Below are 17,442 nucleotides of genomic sequence, written 5' to 3'. Positions count from 1 at the left end.
GTGCAGGCCTCATAGAGAACATGACTTCTGAGTTGACTTGAAGAAGTTTGAGGGAGTATACTCCGTCAAGTGTATGATGGAGAAGAGTATTTCAGGCAAAAACCAGTACCTGAAATTAGGGCAGAAGACCAGGAACTGACTGTGGCTCAGATCATGAACTCCTTGTTGCCAAATTCAGACTTAAATTGAAGAAAGTAGGGAAAACCACTAGACCATTAAAGTATGACCTAAATCAAATCCCTTACGATTATACAGTGGAAGCAAGAGACAGATTTAAGGGACTAGATCTGATAGAGTGCCTGATGAACTATGGACAGAGGTTTGTAACATTGTACAGGAGACAGTGATCAAGACCATCCCCAAGAAATAGAAATGCAAAAAAGCAAAATGGCTGTCTGAGGAGGCCTTACAAATAGCTGTGAAAAGAAGAGAAGTGAAAGGCAAAGGAAAAAAGCAAAGATATACTCGTTTGAATGCAGAGTTCCAAAGAATAGCAAGGAGAAATAAGAAAGCCTTCCTCAGTGATCAGTGCAAAGAAATGGAGGAAAACAATAAAATGCCAAAGACCAGAGATCTCTTCAAGAAAATTCAAGATACCAAGGGAACATTTCATCCAAAGATGGACTCCATAAAGGACAGAAATGGTATGGACCTAACAGAAGCAGAAGATATTAAGAAGAGGTGGCAAGAATACACAGAAGAACTGTACAAAAAAGATCTTCATGACCCAGATAATCACGATGGTGTGATCACTCACCTAGAGCCAGACATCCTGGAATGTGAAGTCAAGTGGGCCTTAGGAAGCATCACTATGAATAAAGCTAGTGGAGGTGATGGAATTCCAGTTGAGCTATTTCAGTCGTAAAAGATGATGCCGTGAAAGTGCTGCACTCAGTATGTCAGCAAATTTGGAAAACTCAGAAATGGCCTCAAGAATGGAAAAGGTCCATTTCCATTCCAATCCCGAAGCAAGGCAATGCCAAAGAATGCTCAAACTACCGCACAGTTGTGCTTATCTCACATGCTAGTGAAGTAATGCTCAAAATTCTCCAAGCCAGGTTTCAACAGTATGAGAACTGTAAACTTCCAGATGTTCAAGCTGGTTTTAGAAAAGGCAGAGGAACCAGAGACCAAATTGCCAACATCTGCTGGACCATGGAAAAAGCAAGAGAGTTCCAGAAAAACATCTATTTCTGCTTTATTGACTATGCCAGAGCCTTTGACTGTGTGGATCACAATAAACTGTGGAAAATTCTGAAAGAGATGGGAATACCAGACCACCTGACCTGCCTCCAGAGAAATCTCTATGCAGGTCAGGAAGCAACAGTTAGAACTGAACATGGAAGAACAGACTGGTTCCAAATAGGAAAAGTATGTCAAGTATGTCAAGGCTGTATGTGTATGTCAAGGCTGTATATTGTCACCCTGCTTTTTTAACTTATATGCAGAGTACATCATGAGAAACACTGGGCTGGATGAAGCACAAGCTGGAGTCAAGATTGCCAGGAGAAATATCAATAACCTCATATATGCAGATAACAGCACCCTTATGGCAGAAAGTGAAGAGGAACTAAAAAGCCTCTTGATGAAAGTGAAAGTGGAGAGTGAAAAAGTTGGCTTAAAGCTCAACATTTAGAAAACGAAGATCATGGCATCTGGTCCCATCACTTCATGGGAAATAGATGGGGAAACAGTGTCAGGCTTTATTTTTCTGGATTCCAAAACCACAGCAGATGGTGACTGCAGCCATGAAATTAAAAGACGCTTACTCCTTGGAAGAAAAGTTATGACCAACCTAGAAAGCATATTGAAAAGCAGAGACATTACTTTGCCAGCAAAGGTCCGTCTAGTCAAGGCTATGGTTTTTCCTGTGGTCATGTATGGATGTGAGAGTTGGACTGTGAAGAAAGCTGAATGCCGAAGAATTGATGCTTTTGAACTGTGGTGTTGGAGAAGACTCTTGAGAGTCCCTTGGACTGCAAGGAGATGCAACCAGTCCATTCTGAAGGAGATCAGCCCTGGGATTTCTTTGGAGGGAATGATGCTAAAGCTGAAACTCCAGTACTTTGGCCACCTCATGTGAAGAGTTGACTCAGGGAAAAGACTCTGATCCTGGGAGGGATTGGGGGCAGGAGGAGAAGGGGACGACGGAGGATGAGATGGCTGGATGGCATCACTGACTCGATGGACGTGAGTCTCAGTGAGCTCGGGGAGTTGGTGATGGACAGGGAGGCCTGGCGTGCTGCGATTCATGGGGTCGCAAAGAGTCGGACACGACTGAGCGACTGAACTGAACTGAACTGAAAATCACTGCAGATGGTGACTGCAGCCATGAAATTAAAAGACGCTTGCTCCTTGAAAGAAAAGTTATGACCAACCTAGATAGCATTTTAAAAAGCAGAGATATTACTTTGCCAACAAAGGTCCGTCTAGTCAAAGCTATGGTTTTTCCAGTAGTCATGTATGGATGTGAGAGTTGGACCATAAAGAGGGCTGAGAGTCAAAGAATTGATGCTTTTGAACTGTGGTATTGAAGAAGACTCTTGAGAGTCCCTTGAACTGCAAGGAAATCCAACCAGTCCATCCTAAAGGAGATCAGTCCTGAATAGTCATTGGAAGGACTGATGTTGAAGCTGAAACTCCCATACTTTGGCCACCTGATGTGAAGAACTGACTCATTTGAAAAGACTCTGATGCTAGGAAAGATTGAAGGCGGAAGGAAAAGGGGATGACAGAGGATGAGATGGTTGGATGGCATCACCGACTCAATGGACATGAGTTTGAGTAAACTCTGGAAGTTGGTGATGGACAGGGAGACCTGGCATACTGCAGTCCATGAGGTCACAAAGAGTTGGACACGACTGAGTGACTGAACTGAACAGTGCATTTGAGAAGCAGAGAAGAGTGCAGTGTGGTTAGGGCAAAGAGATTAAGGAGAGTTGTGAGAGTTGAGGTCAGGATGGTAATGGGGGTGGTGCTGGTCACGTAGGCCTTTCTAGGCCATGTAAGGTCTTTGCCTTGTATTCTGAGTAAAATAGCTGTTAGAGGATTTTCAATAGAGAAATACTGCTTATTCTTTTATAACTCTCATCAGACTTGTAATTATTTATTTGGTATGTAAATTTCCCCTGCAGTGTAAGTGCAGGGTCTTAACCACTGGACCACCAGGGAAGTCCCTAGTCACTGTATTTTTAACAAACTTCCCTGATAAATCTGATGCACACCCAAGCTTAAAACCCATTCTTTTGGGGTACACAAATCATTTGTATCTATAATGGAAGCTTGGAACAGAAACCTGCAATGTCATAGTGTTGTAGTGTTTATGAAAGTGAAAAATGAAAGGACATTTGGGAACACGGAAGTCCACTCTTCAGTCTTGTTTTACATGGAATAAGTGTCTTGACATCTCTTATGACTTAGATGTTCTTATAGAGACATTTCTCTATAGGGATATAGTTGAAAACTTGTGAAAAAGGAATGACTTAAAATGGTGATTACCTGTTGTGTGTAGCATTTACTGTACTTGAATAGGGCTTCCTCCCTAGCAGATACTCTTCTTCCAAAAGGACTTTTCTTACCCCTAAGGATTTTGAAATTGTTGATTTTAGGGATGTTCTGTCATTTTTTTGCAGTCTAGGAATTTCTTTTATGCCATGCTTCTTACTTTTGACATTTAGAGTTTGACTTTAAAATTTTAAGTTACTATTAGATGATGCCAAAGTCCCAAGCACATGTACGTTTTGCTCAGCATGAATGAAAGTCCACCTGCTTTGAGACTGACTTGCAGGAATGTGTAGCTCAGCTGGTAAATGGATCCAGTAGGCAGCCCAGCTCTGATTTCACTGGGACTTTGTCCTTTATTAAACACTGGGTAAATATTTTGTGGGGAAATTTTATTTTTTAGTGTTATGAATTGGATGAGTCCACTTTAGGTGTCAAGAGATCACTCACTTTGTAGCATCCAGAACTTTATTTTTCTTTATGTAGATAGTGTAGAGTGGAAGAAACAGGGACAGGAAAAGAATAGGATTATAGCTTCGGTATATTAGCATGTGTCTGTATGAGTCCTGCTAGCTAATGTTAATTATTTTAGTCTGAAAACTGTTAGGCTAAGAGACAAGTAGGTGGGTGGGAAACTAATATTTTTATGAGCGTCTGCTGTATGTCTAGGACTCTGCGAGGTTCGTTGTATTCGTTATTTCATGCAGCGCATGTAGTACTCAGAGCAAATTTATGAGGTAAATATCATGCCCATTTTACAGATGAAATTGAGGTTAGGAGAAGTTACGCACTTACCCAGAATCACACGTAAGTGCCAGAACTGCTGTTGAAACCCGAGTCTGTGTGATACTGAAGCCTCTGCACTTTCTGTCTTCCCACTTGCTTCCAGTCACCCATCAACTGTTGTGGAAGTGTTTGCCTGCTCTGTGCTAGGCATCTGAGCCATAAAAATGGTACTCTCATGACCCCTTTTCTTATTAATAGAGGTGTGTAAAATCCCAAAGGCTCTAATGTATTCATTGATTTTATTTAAAATTCTGTGTATTGAATTTACTTAGAACAGAGACTATCTATAGTAGTAATCTTCAGAGTATAAAAATGCTCATTTGAGAACTCTATCATTGTAAGAGAATAAAAGTTTGCTTTTTAACAACTTCATTCAACAGGAAAGTCTTTTTCTTGAAAAACGTGGATGTCCTCCATAAACCATAATTGCATATATGTAGCATAAATATTGTTTTTTTATTGGATTTGTTGCAGAAGTAAAATCCTCTTTTGTTTAAATGGACTTGCTTTTGAACTGTGAAAATTTAATCGTGATAGTTTATTGGTTCAGCTCTGGAGAAGCTGAGGCATAGCTATTTTGCTCCAGCCAGAGCTATTTTTATACCATCACTGAGAGCTCCTTTTTATATTATTGGTGTTATTGCGTACTAAAAAAGGAGTGTTAAAAGAAAACTTAGGATTTTTTTTAATTCTGTGCCCTTATTCACCACAATGATATTTTTAGAGGTTATTTCATCTAGCTATATCTCTTCCAAAAAGGCTTAATCTTTTTCACAGTAAAAGCAGACAAGAACTCAGCTTGAAGCCATTCCTTCTCAAGCCTTCTTTTTTGAAGAGTGAAAGGATCTAAGAGAGTGGAACTGTGTGTGTGAATTGAACCTGTTCACCCTTAGCCCCTTCCTGATCAACATGTCTGCTTCATTGAGGGGAGAAGTGACCAGGAAGTTTAACTGAAGAGGCCTTTAAGAACAGGGATGAAAATTGCAGAAACTATTTCTTTGAGTTGCTCTATGCAAAAGAATAATCAGTCTTAGATGTTCATCTCTGCTTCAGGTTTGGTTCCAGAGAAGACCATTATTCTGCTTAGCTTTACTTTTTATAAGAGTGCTCTGCTGAACCGGACAGGCAGGTAATCGTTCATTGTTGCAAATATCTGCTGATTTGGGAAAGAGAATATCTGCAGAAAAGGAATGACAAAATGGCTGCTTCAGTGACTGGAATTTGTTTGCTGAAACTTGGAGAGCGTTAGACATATAACTCAAACAAACTTTGTAGCCCTAAAGGTAGAGTAGTTGAATCCCAACGAAAGTGTCAGATTTTAGGCCTGGATATGAAGCATCAGTAGAGAAGTTTGAAAGCTTTAGCCTGTGCGGCATGGAGTATGTCTGGACCTGTGGCCTGGCCATTGTCATGGATAGCAGCATCCCACGTTTAGTATGTGTGTCTTCACTTAGAACATCTGTGTGAGTGGATGTGTACCTCCAGTCCATTGTCTGTCCATCCTTACACATTATTATCATTGAAATACCAGACTACTTGTTATGTTTCCTTTTTGATTTATTACCCACCTTATGAGGCATATTGTAATGATATGTGAAGTTCTCTTTCATCGTGTAACATGAAATAGTTATTTCAAAAGACGTGGTTACCTAAGACCCTTTTCTTTAAAATTTAGTGAATTATGTACATCTTGGATTATGGGAACGGATAAGCTAGATGTTGGGCTTCACAACTGCAAATCAATTTGCAAAAGGCTATATGAAAGATAATGCTTAATGTAATTCAACTTCTCTTCCATTAACATCTTGAGTTATGGTGTAAAGTTCTATATTTTTATTCTAGAAATGTAGCTGACATTAGCATTCAGGTGTACGGTTCAGCTTATCTCTGGTGAAGAATCTTTTAAAATTAAGTTAAATACAGCACAAAAGACATAGAAAATCAATAATATTTCATTTCTTTTAAGTAAGATCTTTCTATATACATTTGTTTGGAGTGCTTATAAATTTCTCCCTTCACAGGAGTATTTTATAATAAATGTCAGTTATAGATTTAACTGTAGGAAAAAAATAGTTCAGGTTTTGAAATACCTTTAATATATCAGGTAAAAAACTGCTTAGCTAAGTATTAGTGTAGGAAATAGTGGTACAGTCTCTTAAATGATATTTTTAAAGTGTAGTGATATTAATGGGAGAGCATTTAGGACCTTAATATGTGAAATACTGTAGGACTCAGTACATTGTGCTTTAAGATATTTTAAGCTGCTTTATTTATTGGATTACTTGTCATAACCCTTTATACAGAGTAGAGATACTAAAAACATTTGCAGATGGATGTGAACTTGACTCACAAATATATTCTTTTTGTTTAATTACTCCCATACTAGTAATATGTGATTTAGTTACTTTAGCATTACATTTATAGTCTGAAGATTTTTATTCTAATATTAGCTACCATTCCAGTGGTATTAGCAAGTGATTGATAGAACTGGTTAGAATTAATTTGTTAAGGTATTAGAAATTGAACACTGGAAAAATCTGTTTTTTAATAGCCATGTATGCATTAGTGAATTTAAAAGCATCCTCTAAGGGTGTTATTAAGGAACCATTTCCTTTCTTTTTTTTTTTTTTAAAGAAATAGCTAAGTACAAATTAAGGAGAAATTACTCTTTTCAGGTTCCTTTTATTCTACAAGTGTGGTCACATTGGTGATAACTGTGGCAGTCATACTAGAGAGAATAATATTTTAAATTTGGCCCTCACAATTGAAATAAGTTTTTTGTTGTTAGTGTTAGGGGGGAGAATGTGGGAGTCTGTAAAAGGCATTTCCTGGCTCCTAGATTTGTTTCTGCTTATGCAGAGAAGGCAATGGCACCCCACTCCAGTACTCTTGCCTGGAAAATCCCATGGATGGAGGAGGCTGGTAGGCTGTAGTCCATGGGGTCGCTAAGAGTCGGATACGACTGAGCGACTTCACTTTGACTTTTCACTTTCATGCATTGGAGAAGGAAATGGCAACCCACTCCAGTGTTCTTGCCTGGAGAATCCCAGGGACGGGGGAGCCTGATGGGCTGCCGTCTGTGGGGTCGCACAGAGTCGGACACGACTGAAGTGACTTAGCAGCAGCATGGGAAGTTAATGAATTTGACAGTAAGAGAGAATTAGATTCCCATTAAGACTTTAATGTATAATATGAAGAATCAGCAGTTAACATCTAAATTAAAATATATGACTTTTTTTTTCTTTTTTAAACAGCACTGAACATTTTTAAAATTTTATTTTTAATGTTTTTGGCCTGTAGGATCTTAGTTCCCCAGCCAGGGATTGAACCCAGACCATTGGCAGTGAAAGCACCAAGTCCTGACCACTGGACCTCTAGGGGAATTCCCAACACTGAGCATTATGATAGTGACCTAGTTACTTTATAGTAAAGGGAAATACGTAAATGAAACCCAGGAATTTTGCTCTTCATTAACACTGGCATGGTACCTAAAAGATATTAAATTATTCCAGTTATAGGAAAAACTCTTGATTTTAAAATTTCATTTGATTTTCTTATAATTTCACCTAGTGAACATCAAAATATTAGTTTAAGACGGAAGGGCCAGGAAATCTTTATATGTCTAAGAAAAGATGCCCACTCTTTTTTCTGTTACTGCAAATGGTGATAACATATGTCTCCTAAAGTATTTCTGTACACTTTTTTTTTTAATGACAGAAGAGAAAAACTTATTAAATATAACAGTATGTTTACTTATAACTTCATTTGGTATGACAAATGTGGATGTTAACTTTTTTAATATAAAAAGAATCAGTATATTTTAGTGATCTAAGATTTCATAATTCTGGCATGCTGAGAATTGATCTTAAAAGATCCTAAAAATTTAAGAATGAGTATTAAAGTTTTTTTAGGTCAGAATATAAAATATACTGTGTTGACAAGGATAAAAATGCTTGTGGTCTTAAGGAGACTCATTCATAATTCATAAACCTGGTAGGAATTTTCCTCTTCTTTTAATCCTTACCTAACAAAAGACAGAGTTAGTCATCTACTATGTGCTTTAGACGTGAAAAAGCTACTCTGGGTCCCAGTGTGGGCTCAGACTCGCCAATCCTTACCTTAGAGAAAACTGAAGCTGCTTATGTGGTCTTTGAAGTTCAAGTATGATTTCCTCCTGTCTTCACTTAGGTACTCTGTTGGCCCTTGGCTCTTTGGTACATCATTAGAATTTATATGTCTTGACTATGGCTGGAGGAGGTCATTGCAAATGGGTTTGTTCAGCTGCAGACTTACTGGGGCAGATATTCATTTCAACACTTTTTAAAGTCCTTACTAGGAGAAGAAAAAACAATTTTAGGTCAAATAGTTGCCAACTTAATATTTTTTTGTAGCTTCATTAAATTCTCAAATGTGCCTGTGCACATGAAATTTTGTACTTGTAAAATAATATGTATTTTTACTTTTTACTACCAGATATACTTTTCAGAGTAGGATCAACAGTACAGTTTTTAGTTGTTAGCTGCTATATTTTTTTTAATTGAGTTAAAAGGAAATTGTTAATTTTAAGTTTATAATATTAAAGGAAATTAATTTTTAAACTGTCTCTTCCCAATTCACTTACATACTAAAATCTTGGCATATTTTTCTTGATGTTGGGAAAACAGTGGTGAAGAAGGTAAGGAGTCCCAGCTTTCAAGTTTTTCCATTCTAGTGGGTAGTCATAGGCAATATTTATTTGAGCACATAAAAGAGATAACTTCAGACTGTGTAAGTATAGTGAAGGAACCAAAATAGACAGTGGTGTTGGAGGGAGATTAGGAGCCGGAGGTAGGCAGGGTCTACAGTTACTTTAATAGAGAAGAGATAAGGTCTCCTTAGATTGTGACAAAAGGGACCACTCATGGCATGATCTGGGAGAAGAGCCTTCCCAGTCCTGGAGGAGCAGGCACAAAGGTTAGACGTGTCCAGGGATCAGAAAAGGAGGCTGATGTGGCTGGCATGTAGTAAGTGGAGGGAATGGTTGTTGCCGAGTTGGGCATGTTGGCTCGACTGGATCATGCAGGGCCTTATAGATGAAGAGTTGTTGTTTTTTTTGTTTGTTTTTTGTTTTTAATACTTACAGGAGGAAGTTGGGAGGAACATGATCAGATTTATGTTTTTGAAAGACCACTCTGGCCTCGGTCTGAAGAACAGATTGTAGAAGGGCGGGAAAGAAGGCAGAGAAGTCATTTAGAATCTATTGCTGTGGTCCAGGGGAGAGGTTGATGGCTGCTTAGACTAGAGTGGTAGCCCTGGAGATTCTGAAAAGAGGATGGATTTCTGATAGATATGTGATAGCACCTGAGCAGGAAATGTTCTGGTTCTTTACCTTTAAATCCTGTGGTTTCAGATCATTCTGGCAGCTCTGAATCTTACTATATTGTGGCAAAGGAAAGAATTGTCCCTAGGGCACATGGATGAGTTAATTTACAGCATAGACTATACACCAGTCAGATTTGTTTTACTCAATCCGGCAAGTTGCAGTGAGTGTTTATTTGATTTTCTGTAAATGTAACATTTTGTTGTTGCAGGAAATGTTTTCCTATTTGTCCAACCAACTAAAGAAGCTGTCAGAAGCCTACAATGAAAGACTGTTGCATACACCTCACAATCCCATATCTTTAGGTAATTTTTTTTCTTTTTTAAAACATTAGTACTTCTGAACCATTTCCAGTGGGAAGCTGGTATTTCTCAAAAGAGTATGAGTTCTTCCTTGTTACAGTGATGTTTCTAATTTCATTACAGTACTGATTTGTAAATTTTAAAAATTTAGTTAGCCTTTTTAAATGCTTTAATGTATTTCAAAGGTAAAACCTATGTGTTGAAAGAATTCAAATCTGTATTATGTTACAATGAATATATGGAAAAAATATTTTGACCTCTTGCTTCTTACCAGAATAATTTGGTCAATAATAAGGAATCTATATAACTATTTAAAAATTTCTACCAGTTAAAAAAGTACCATAACATTGGATATTAAAGTTACTCTTATAATTTTTAATGCTATTATTGTTAGTTTTCCTTAGTATGCCTATGTTAGAGATATCAGTGTTTATGATAATTTAATATTGTCATTGTAGTACAGGAGCTACTAAACAGGTTAATATGAATGTTGATTTTTATGTATTTAACATTTAAGCTTCATAATTACCTCTTTTAATTTGTGAATATATATAGTATAATATGGCTCATATTTATGTATATCTGAGGAAAGTAAGGAAATTAATAATTTGTAGTTGAAGCCTTTTCCAGGAATGAACTTCCTTGGAAAACCTTTTGGCCACTGATAGATAATAAATCACCCTAGTCAGTCCTCTCTGTTGGTTTAAAATCTAGGTAGATGCTATAGAAGGTGATATGGTGTGATCTGAATTTCAGTTCTGCCATGTAGTAGCCTCTAACTTTCTTTTCCCTGTCTATAAGTAGAGATAATGATCCCTCACATACAAAGTTAAGAGTGGTTGAGATTATAACTGTAAAGTATCTAGTATGGTAAGTCATGCTATTCATGTCATTGTTCCATGAATTTAATTGGAATATTCACTCTTTGGAAGGGTTGTATGGAAATTCTTTTCTGAGTATGTTAGCTTGTTTTAAAATATTTTTCTTTGATATGCAAGTAAATCCTTACTATAATTTATTAAGTGCATTAAAGTGAAATGGTGCCATGAGACAATGAATAAAAAGTGCTATCTCCATGGAATAAGCCAGTTGCAAAAGATAAATGCCATATGATTCCACCTGTGTGAGGCACTTAAGAGTACTCAAAATCATGATAGAAAGTGTAATGCCGGTTGCTAGGGTCGGGGAGAATGGAGAATTACAGTTTAATAGGTGTAGAGTGTCAGTTTTTAAGAGAAAAAGAGTTATGGAGATGAATGGTGTAATGGTTGTTTAACAGTGTTTGAGTATTTAATACCACTGAAGTATATACTTAAAAATTGGGTAAGATGGTAAATTTTATGCTTTATGTTTGTTAACACAATAAAAAAAAGTAACGTCTTCATGGTTATTTGTTTCTTGAGTGGTTTTGGGCTGGTGAACCAAGGCTCACTGGAATACTGTTTTCTCTTTCAGCTATGACACTTAGAACCCTAGATAAACACTGTAGCAGAGCTGTCACTCAGCTTGGCTCCATGCTTTTTACAAGACAGGTTTCTGGAGCCAGGTAAGTATGTTTAAAAGGGAATTGGTTTTATTTTGTGTTATAAAGTTAATGAAGTATGTTTCCTTACCAATAAGTCCCTCAAGTATATGGTGAGCTATACCTGAGGATTCATCATGGAGGAAAATAGTGATGAGGTAGAGAATCTGTGAGGCTGTTATGCATCCACCTGTAGTGTGTGAAATAGTCACAAAGGGATATGAATCTTGTTTAATAGATACACAAAAACAAAGTTCGTTACCCTCTGTACAAATTTGTATTTATTTTCCTTTATTAGATAATCTTCACATTATGGTGTTAGAAATAAGTTAGCTTCATTCTTAAGTTTAAGTGAAAATGTTTTTAAGGAAAAGTCCATTTCCTAAACTGAAAACAGCTATGCAGTTCTTGTCTTGCCTTTGAAAAATGTCTTTTTTGCTTTTATAGCTTAAGATGAATTTCATTTTTCATTTTATATTTGATGAGTCAGAGAAAGATGACTTGAAGTAACTTGCTCTAAGTACTCTTCTTTACATGCTTCTACTAAAGAATTTCTCTCTGACTACCAGAGGTCAGAGATTTCACGTCAAAGAACAACTTCCTAAAAGTAAAAAATCTTAGATTACTTCACCGTTTTAACTTGATGAGCTCTATCTGTATGCAGCATAGTTTTGACACTTATAAAATGGTTTTCTTGGCCTTGCTTTTTAGTGTTGCCCCTATTTGTCTTTATGTTTAGGTTGATCTTAATTGGCTGCTTTTTAAAAAAAGTACCGTTAGAAATCTGCTTATATCAAGTATGCCAGTGAAATCAAGCTTTAAAAATGCATGTGCCATTGCTGAGTATTGCTAGTTGCTGACCATCAATCCACTGTAAGCAATTATGCGATTTCTTCTGGAGCCTTGCTCTAAAACCTTCCATGCATAATATGATCAGATAGGTGTAATTTTAGTCTATTGATTACTTGAGGAGATACATGGCAGTTAATCAAAGTGGTTTGATTTACAAACTTAAATATTCCATTGAAGTGTGTATACGTGAAGTGTCAAATTTCCATATTTGGTACAAAAACAAATAATTTTCTTTCTACTTTTTGGAAGATGTGAAGGTGTTTTTGATTTCTAGAGCTTGTAGCTCTTTAATAGAAGATAAGGTAATGGTAAGCATCAGATAGTACCTTCCTGTGTGAAGTGCATTGTATCGTATAATTTTATTTTAAGGCTGACAGTCTGTTTTCATAGGCTACGATCTATAGCTGTTTTTAAACTTTTTAGTAAGTGGGTGTAAGGCTTAGTAACACAGCTTTCTTTTGTTTATGAGTGATACTCTGTTAACATCACCAGACATATTAAATTGGTAAATCTTTTCCCTTTCAGGGTTGTTCCTCTTGGGTCTATGCAGACTGTGAGTGGCTACACTTTCAGAGGCTTTATGTCACATACAAATAATTACCCTTGTGCTTACCTCAATGCTGCGTCAGCCATTGGAATGAAGACACAGGATGTGGACTTGTTCATAAAGAGACTTGACAAGTGTTTAAAGACAGTCAAAAAGGAACAAAATAAAGAGAGTGACATATCTGGAGTTGACAATAATGACAAAACTGAAGATGTGGATATAGAAGAAATGGCTTTAAAACTAGATAATGTATGTCTTGACACATGCCAGGATTCTTCTTGATGACATGTGAAGGGTTTCTTTTTGATAATTTGAAAGAAGTGAGGAGGCTACAGTATAAGCTAACAGTTTAAAGACAAAACGTAAGATTTTTGAATTGAGAATTTCATGGAGAATATTTGGTCAAGGAATAGAATATGGTCTGAGCTAGCCATTGATGATTGTTACATTTGTTGTTTTTAGACTGCTTCAATCATTACCATCCTCAACAGGTCATAATATACAATTAACATTTTTCCAATTGTTAAACATTTGCCAATTAAGCATTATGATTCAGATAATTCTTACTAATATGTTGATAGTAAAATTACACATGACCTCTGATTCTCTTTGAAATGTGTAGACTGTGTTCCTCTGACCATTCTCTGTCATTCACAAATTACTTAGTTTCTGACCACACAGAATTTAGAAAGATCACTAATGCTACTATTTACTAGATGTTTGTCGATGTGTGTAAGTCATGGTATGCCTGTAAAATGGATATTTCCCAGGAAAGCAGAGTCAAGGTGTAAGCTTTAATTTTCACTCAATAGAAATGGATCTCAACTTCAGGATGATTTGCTTATATCTAAGAAACATTTGGGGATCTTTTTGATTGTCAAAACTAGCAGAATACTATTGATATCCAGTTAGTGGAGGCCAGGCATGCTGTTCAACATCCTACAATGGGCAAGACAACTTCCCAAAATAAAGATTTATCTAGCCCCAAATCTCACTAGAGCTGTGGTTGAGAAACACTGCTCTAAATTCTCTCATAGCTCAGTCAGTAAAGAATCTGCCTGCGATGCAGGAGACCCGGATTCGATTCCTGGATGGGAAAGATCCCTTGGAGAAGGAAATGGCAACCCACTCCAATATTCTTGCTTGGAGAATCCCATGGACAGAGGAGCCTGGCAGGCTGTAGTCCATAGGGTTGCAAGAGTTGGACATGACTTAGCGACTAAACCACCACCAAAGTAAGAGAACTCCTAAATAAAGAGAAGTTTTCCATAGCAGCTTTACTTATTCACTAGTAACTTAATATAAAGTAGCTCCGTAAATGTTAATGAATTACACAGTATGCAGATTCTTAACTGATAACTGAGGTTACCTCTTCTGAGTATATAATTATAAACTGTTAATACGACATGTGTGCATTTTTCCATTTGGGAAAGTGAAAACTTTATTTCAGTGTTTTTGCCTCAAGCAGTCTTGGTTAGCTTGTTCAGGTGTTTTGTACAGCCATCATCAAGAGTGGTTAACATGGGGATTCTGAACATATTTTTGCTGGGGAGGTGAAAATGATGGAGTATGATGAACAGGTGTATTCCCTACCCATTGCCCATATGCTTCCTTCCTGAATCTGTAATCCTAGACTTACTGGCTATAACTGTTAGTTTTGGTGTTAATTTTAAGACTGATAGCCTAAGGAATTAGTGAAGCTCCTGAATGCACCAAAGTTTCAAAACTGTGTTTCTTAAGACTTGCTCTGTGGAGCATTTATTCCTAAGAGATGCTCAAGGGTATGAAAGGTTCCATGAGCAAGTTGGGAACTTTGCAAACCTGCCTATTGGCATATTAAAGGCTCTAAGAATCCCTTCTATTTGAGTTTGAATATATCCTTGTCTAAAGATGGAACCTGTTTTTTTAATTAAATACTTACTGACGTCCCTTTGAATGTATTTTTGAAAACACTACAGTAGAGAATGCCACTTTTCTTTCTGGATTGTGTTTTTCTTCATTGGTTTGGTACTGTAAACTGTGTTAAACATGAGCTTAGATTGCTGCCACTCCCACTGATAAATTAGAATATTTTATTGCCAACTTTGGAAGTCCACTGTTGAGATAAGTACTTAATTACAACTATCGTAAAGGGTTGCTTTGAAATTTTTGTATGTCTGGGGTTCAGATACTTGAAGTGTCTGGGTTCTTTAATTATTTCTTTCAAAGGTAAATCCTGGATTAAAAAGTTGTATAATGTTTTTAACGTAAATTTGGGACTGAATCGAAGAACTGATTAAGATGAAGAGTTGCTATAGACCCTCTCCAGTCTGTGAAAGGAAATGAAATGATGCTGTGGATGTAGATGCTGGTGATGCAGTATACTGTCCACATAAGCCCAGATCGCTTTATAGAACGAGTGATCTATTTTATGTGATCAGCATTTAACTTAAGGAAGGCCAGAGTCCAGAGACCCGCAAATGTTTTCTCATCTGTGGTGTATCAGCAGTTCTTGGGCTACAGCTGCTGAATAGATAATAATTCTAATTGAAGATAAATTACACAAACCCACATGTGAATGATAGATATGTTATAACATTTCATTCCTGGCGCATAAAATCAGCTGCAGCTTTTACTATTAGCCCTTTCTTTTCAGAGGTTTTAGAATTCCAACTCTATTCCTGCTGGTTTCAATTTGACCTTGAGGTTGTAGAAGTCAAGAATTTTTGAAGGGATATTATAGGTTCTGCACATTTAGGCTTTCCTTTGTCCCCACTCCAGTGTCCTTTGACTTGCTATCTCTCCTTGCCATGTACATACAAGTTATTTATTTTAATCTCCTAGTAATGATTGGTAAGCCTCATAATTGGCTTTAGTTATCGTCTCACTGGGGCAAAGGGCCAACCGATGATATCTTTTCCAATCAGTGGCTAAGATGACCTGCTCTATCTTTGTGCTCCAACTGCCCTTATTAAGACTATCAGGTAGAATTTTGGAGTTTGGTTTTTAAAGTCATTGGGCTGTGTGGTAGTCTGCCCAGAAAAGAAAATTGAATAACATGAAATATTCTTTAGGTCACTACACCCAATGTGTTACTTATTATACACAGAGCAGGAAAGGGTATTTTCAATCCAATTCTCAATTTGGCTCTTAAGTTCTCTGCTGACAAATTCTCCCTCTTTCAGGGAATGATATGTGATACTAGCCTTAGGAACTCTGTGTTCAACTATAAATCTTTTTATTTAGCTTTTTGCAATAGTTGATGAGTTGATCAAATGTGAATTATTGAAAACAGTTATGTTCAGTCAATGGGCACTTGATATACAGAATGATAACTTTAAATTGAGTTTTTTTTCCTGATATTTTGCCCTAGCACATACCTCTATTGTGGTTCTGTTTCTTTAACCACTATAGTAAGTACTGTCATGAGGTCTAAGCTATAGGGCATGCTTTTGGTTTTAGACTAGACAGCCATGGTAGGTCTTAGTAAAATTAAACAGAGATAATTTGTTCAACCAGTGATGTTACTTTAATATTGAATTAGTAGCTCATCCTAAGTTATATTCTTGTCTTCTTTCGTAGAGGAAAAATCCAACTGACAGGTATGGCAAACCCTGGTGAATCTCATTCAGGGAAACTTTTATGAATACATACACATTTGGTGCATATAAAACTTGGGTTTTCTTTTCCCACTGTCTGAAATGTACTCATTTCTGCCAAGCCCTTAAATGGTTTTGTGTTTTGCATTCATGAGGCCAGTCCCATTTTTAAACTAAGTTTGTGTACGTAGAAGTTGAATTATTTCAGAGGTTTGATACCCTCTGAATAATTTGATAAAACAACTGAATATGCTGTGAACATCTTTTTTAAGTTCCTGTAAATAGTCTTTTCTTGTCTGTCACATCGTGTTGATTATTGGTCTCTTACGGCCGCTCAGCATACAGGCCTAAGACTTCCCCGCTGTGTTCCTTCGTGCCTGCCTTTCTACTTTCATGCTCTTCTTGGTCATTATGGTGTGTACACGTGTAAGACGATGAGTTCAAGGCTAACGACTATATCTTTATAATTTTCCACCTAATATTTTAAAGTTCAATCTAAGGCCTTAAGCAAAACCTGAAACTATTTATATGGTCTTGTTTTTATCAAGTGATATTGGTGTCAACTTGAACATTTAGAGAACTGTGAAGAAAGACTATGTTTAAATGTATAGTTGTGAGGGATTTTAGCTATTAGAATTGAAGCTGGTGTCAGCCTGCTAACTTATGTGTTTTACTAAAAGAGAAAGATATTTCCAAAAATATTTTTGCTGTAGACTATTTAAAAATAAGACTGAATTGTATAATTTATTATGCAATAAATTTTTAATAAATCATGGCAGTGTGTTACATTATTTTACCTAATCATTGCTACAGATAAAATCTGAAAGTGCAGATAACTAACATTAAATTACTTGCACATATTTTCATTTAATCATCAGTATTAACTTGCCCAGAAATCAGCAAGGAAAGTCATACTTTGTAATGAGACTCATGAGTCATGGGGGTGGAGGCTAGATTATTTTTTTTTAAAAAGGGGAAGGAGAAGAGAATCTTCC

General features: G+C 36.8%; 1 protein-coding gene across 2 annotated transcripts in view; it reads left to right on the top strand.

The window, feature by feature from the left end:
• SEPSECS (Sep (O-phosphoserine) tRNA:Sec (selenocysteine) tRNA synthase) overlaps positions 1 to 17,222 on the top strand; it is a 39,817-nt gene extending 22,595 nt beyond the window's left edge. For both annotated transcript variants that reach the window (XM_070372223.1, XM_070372222.1), the window contains exons 9-11: positions 9,858 to 9,951; positions 11,404 to 11,494; positions 12,848 to 17,222. In XM_070372223.1, coding sequence (XP_070228324.1) covers positions 9,858 to 9,951; positions 11,404 to 11,494; positions 12,848 to 13,151 — 489 coding nt within the window. In that variant the 3' untranslated portion in view covers positions 13,152 to 17,222. The remainder of the gene's footprint in view (positions 1 to 9,857; positions 9,952 to 11,403; positions 11,495 to 12,847) is intronic.
• The last annotated feature ends 220 nt before the right edge of the window (positions 17,223 to 17,442 follow it).

Source organism: Bos mutus, chromosome 6 (genome assembly GCF_027580195.1).
Source record: "Bos mutus isolate GX-2022 chromosome 6, NWIPB_WYAK_1.1, whole genome shotgun sequence".
In the NCBI taxonomy this organism is placed as follows: domain Eukaryota; kingdom Metazoa; phylum Chordata; class Mammalia; order Artiodactyla; family Bovidae; genus Bos; species Bos mutus.
This window is presented reverse-complemented; position numbering and strand designations above follow the sequence as displayed.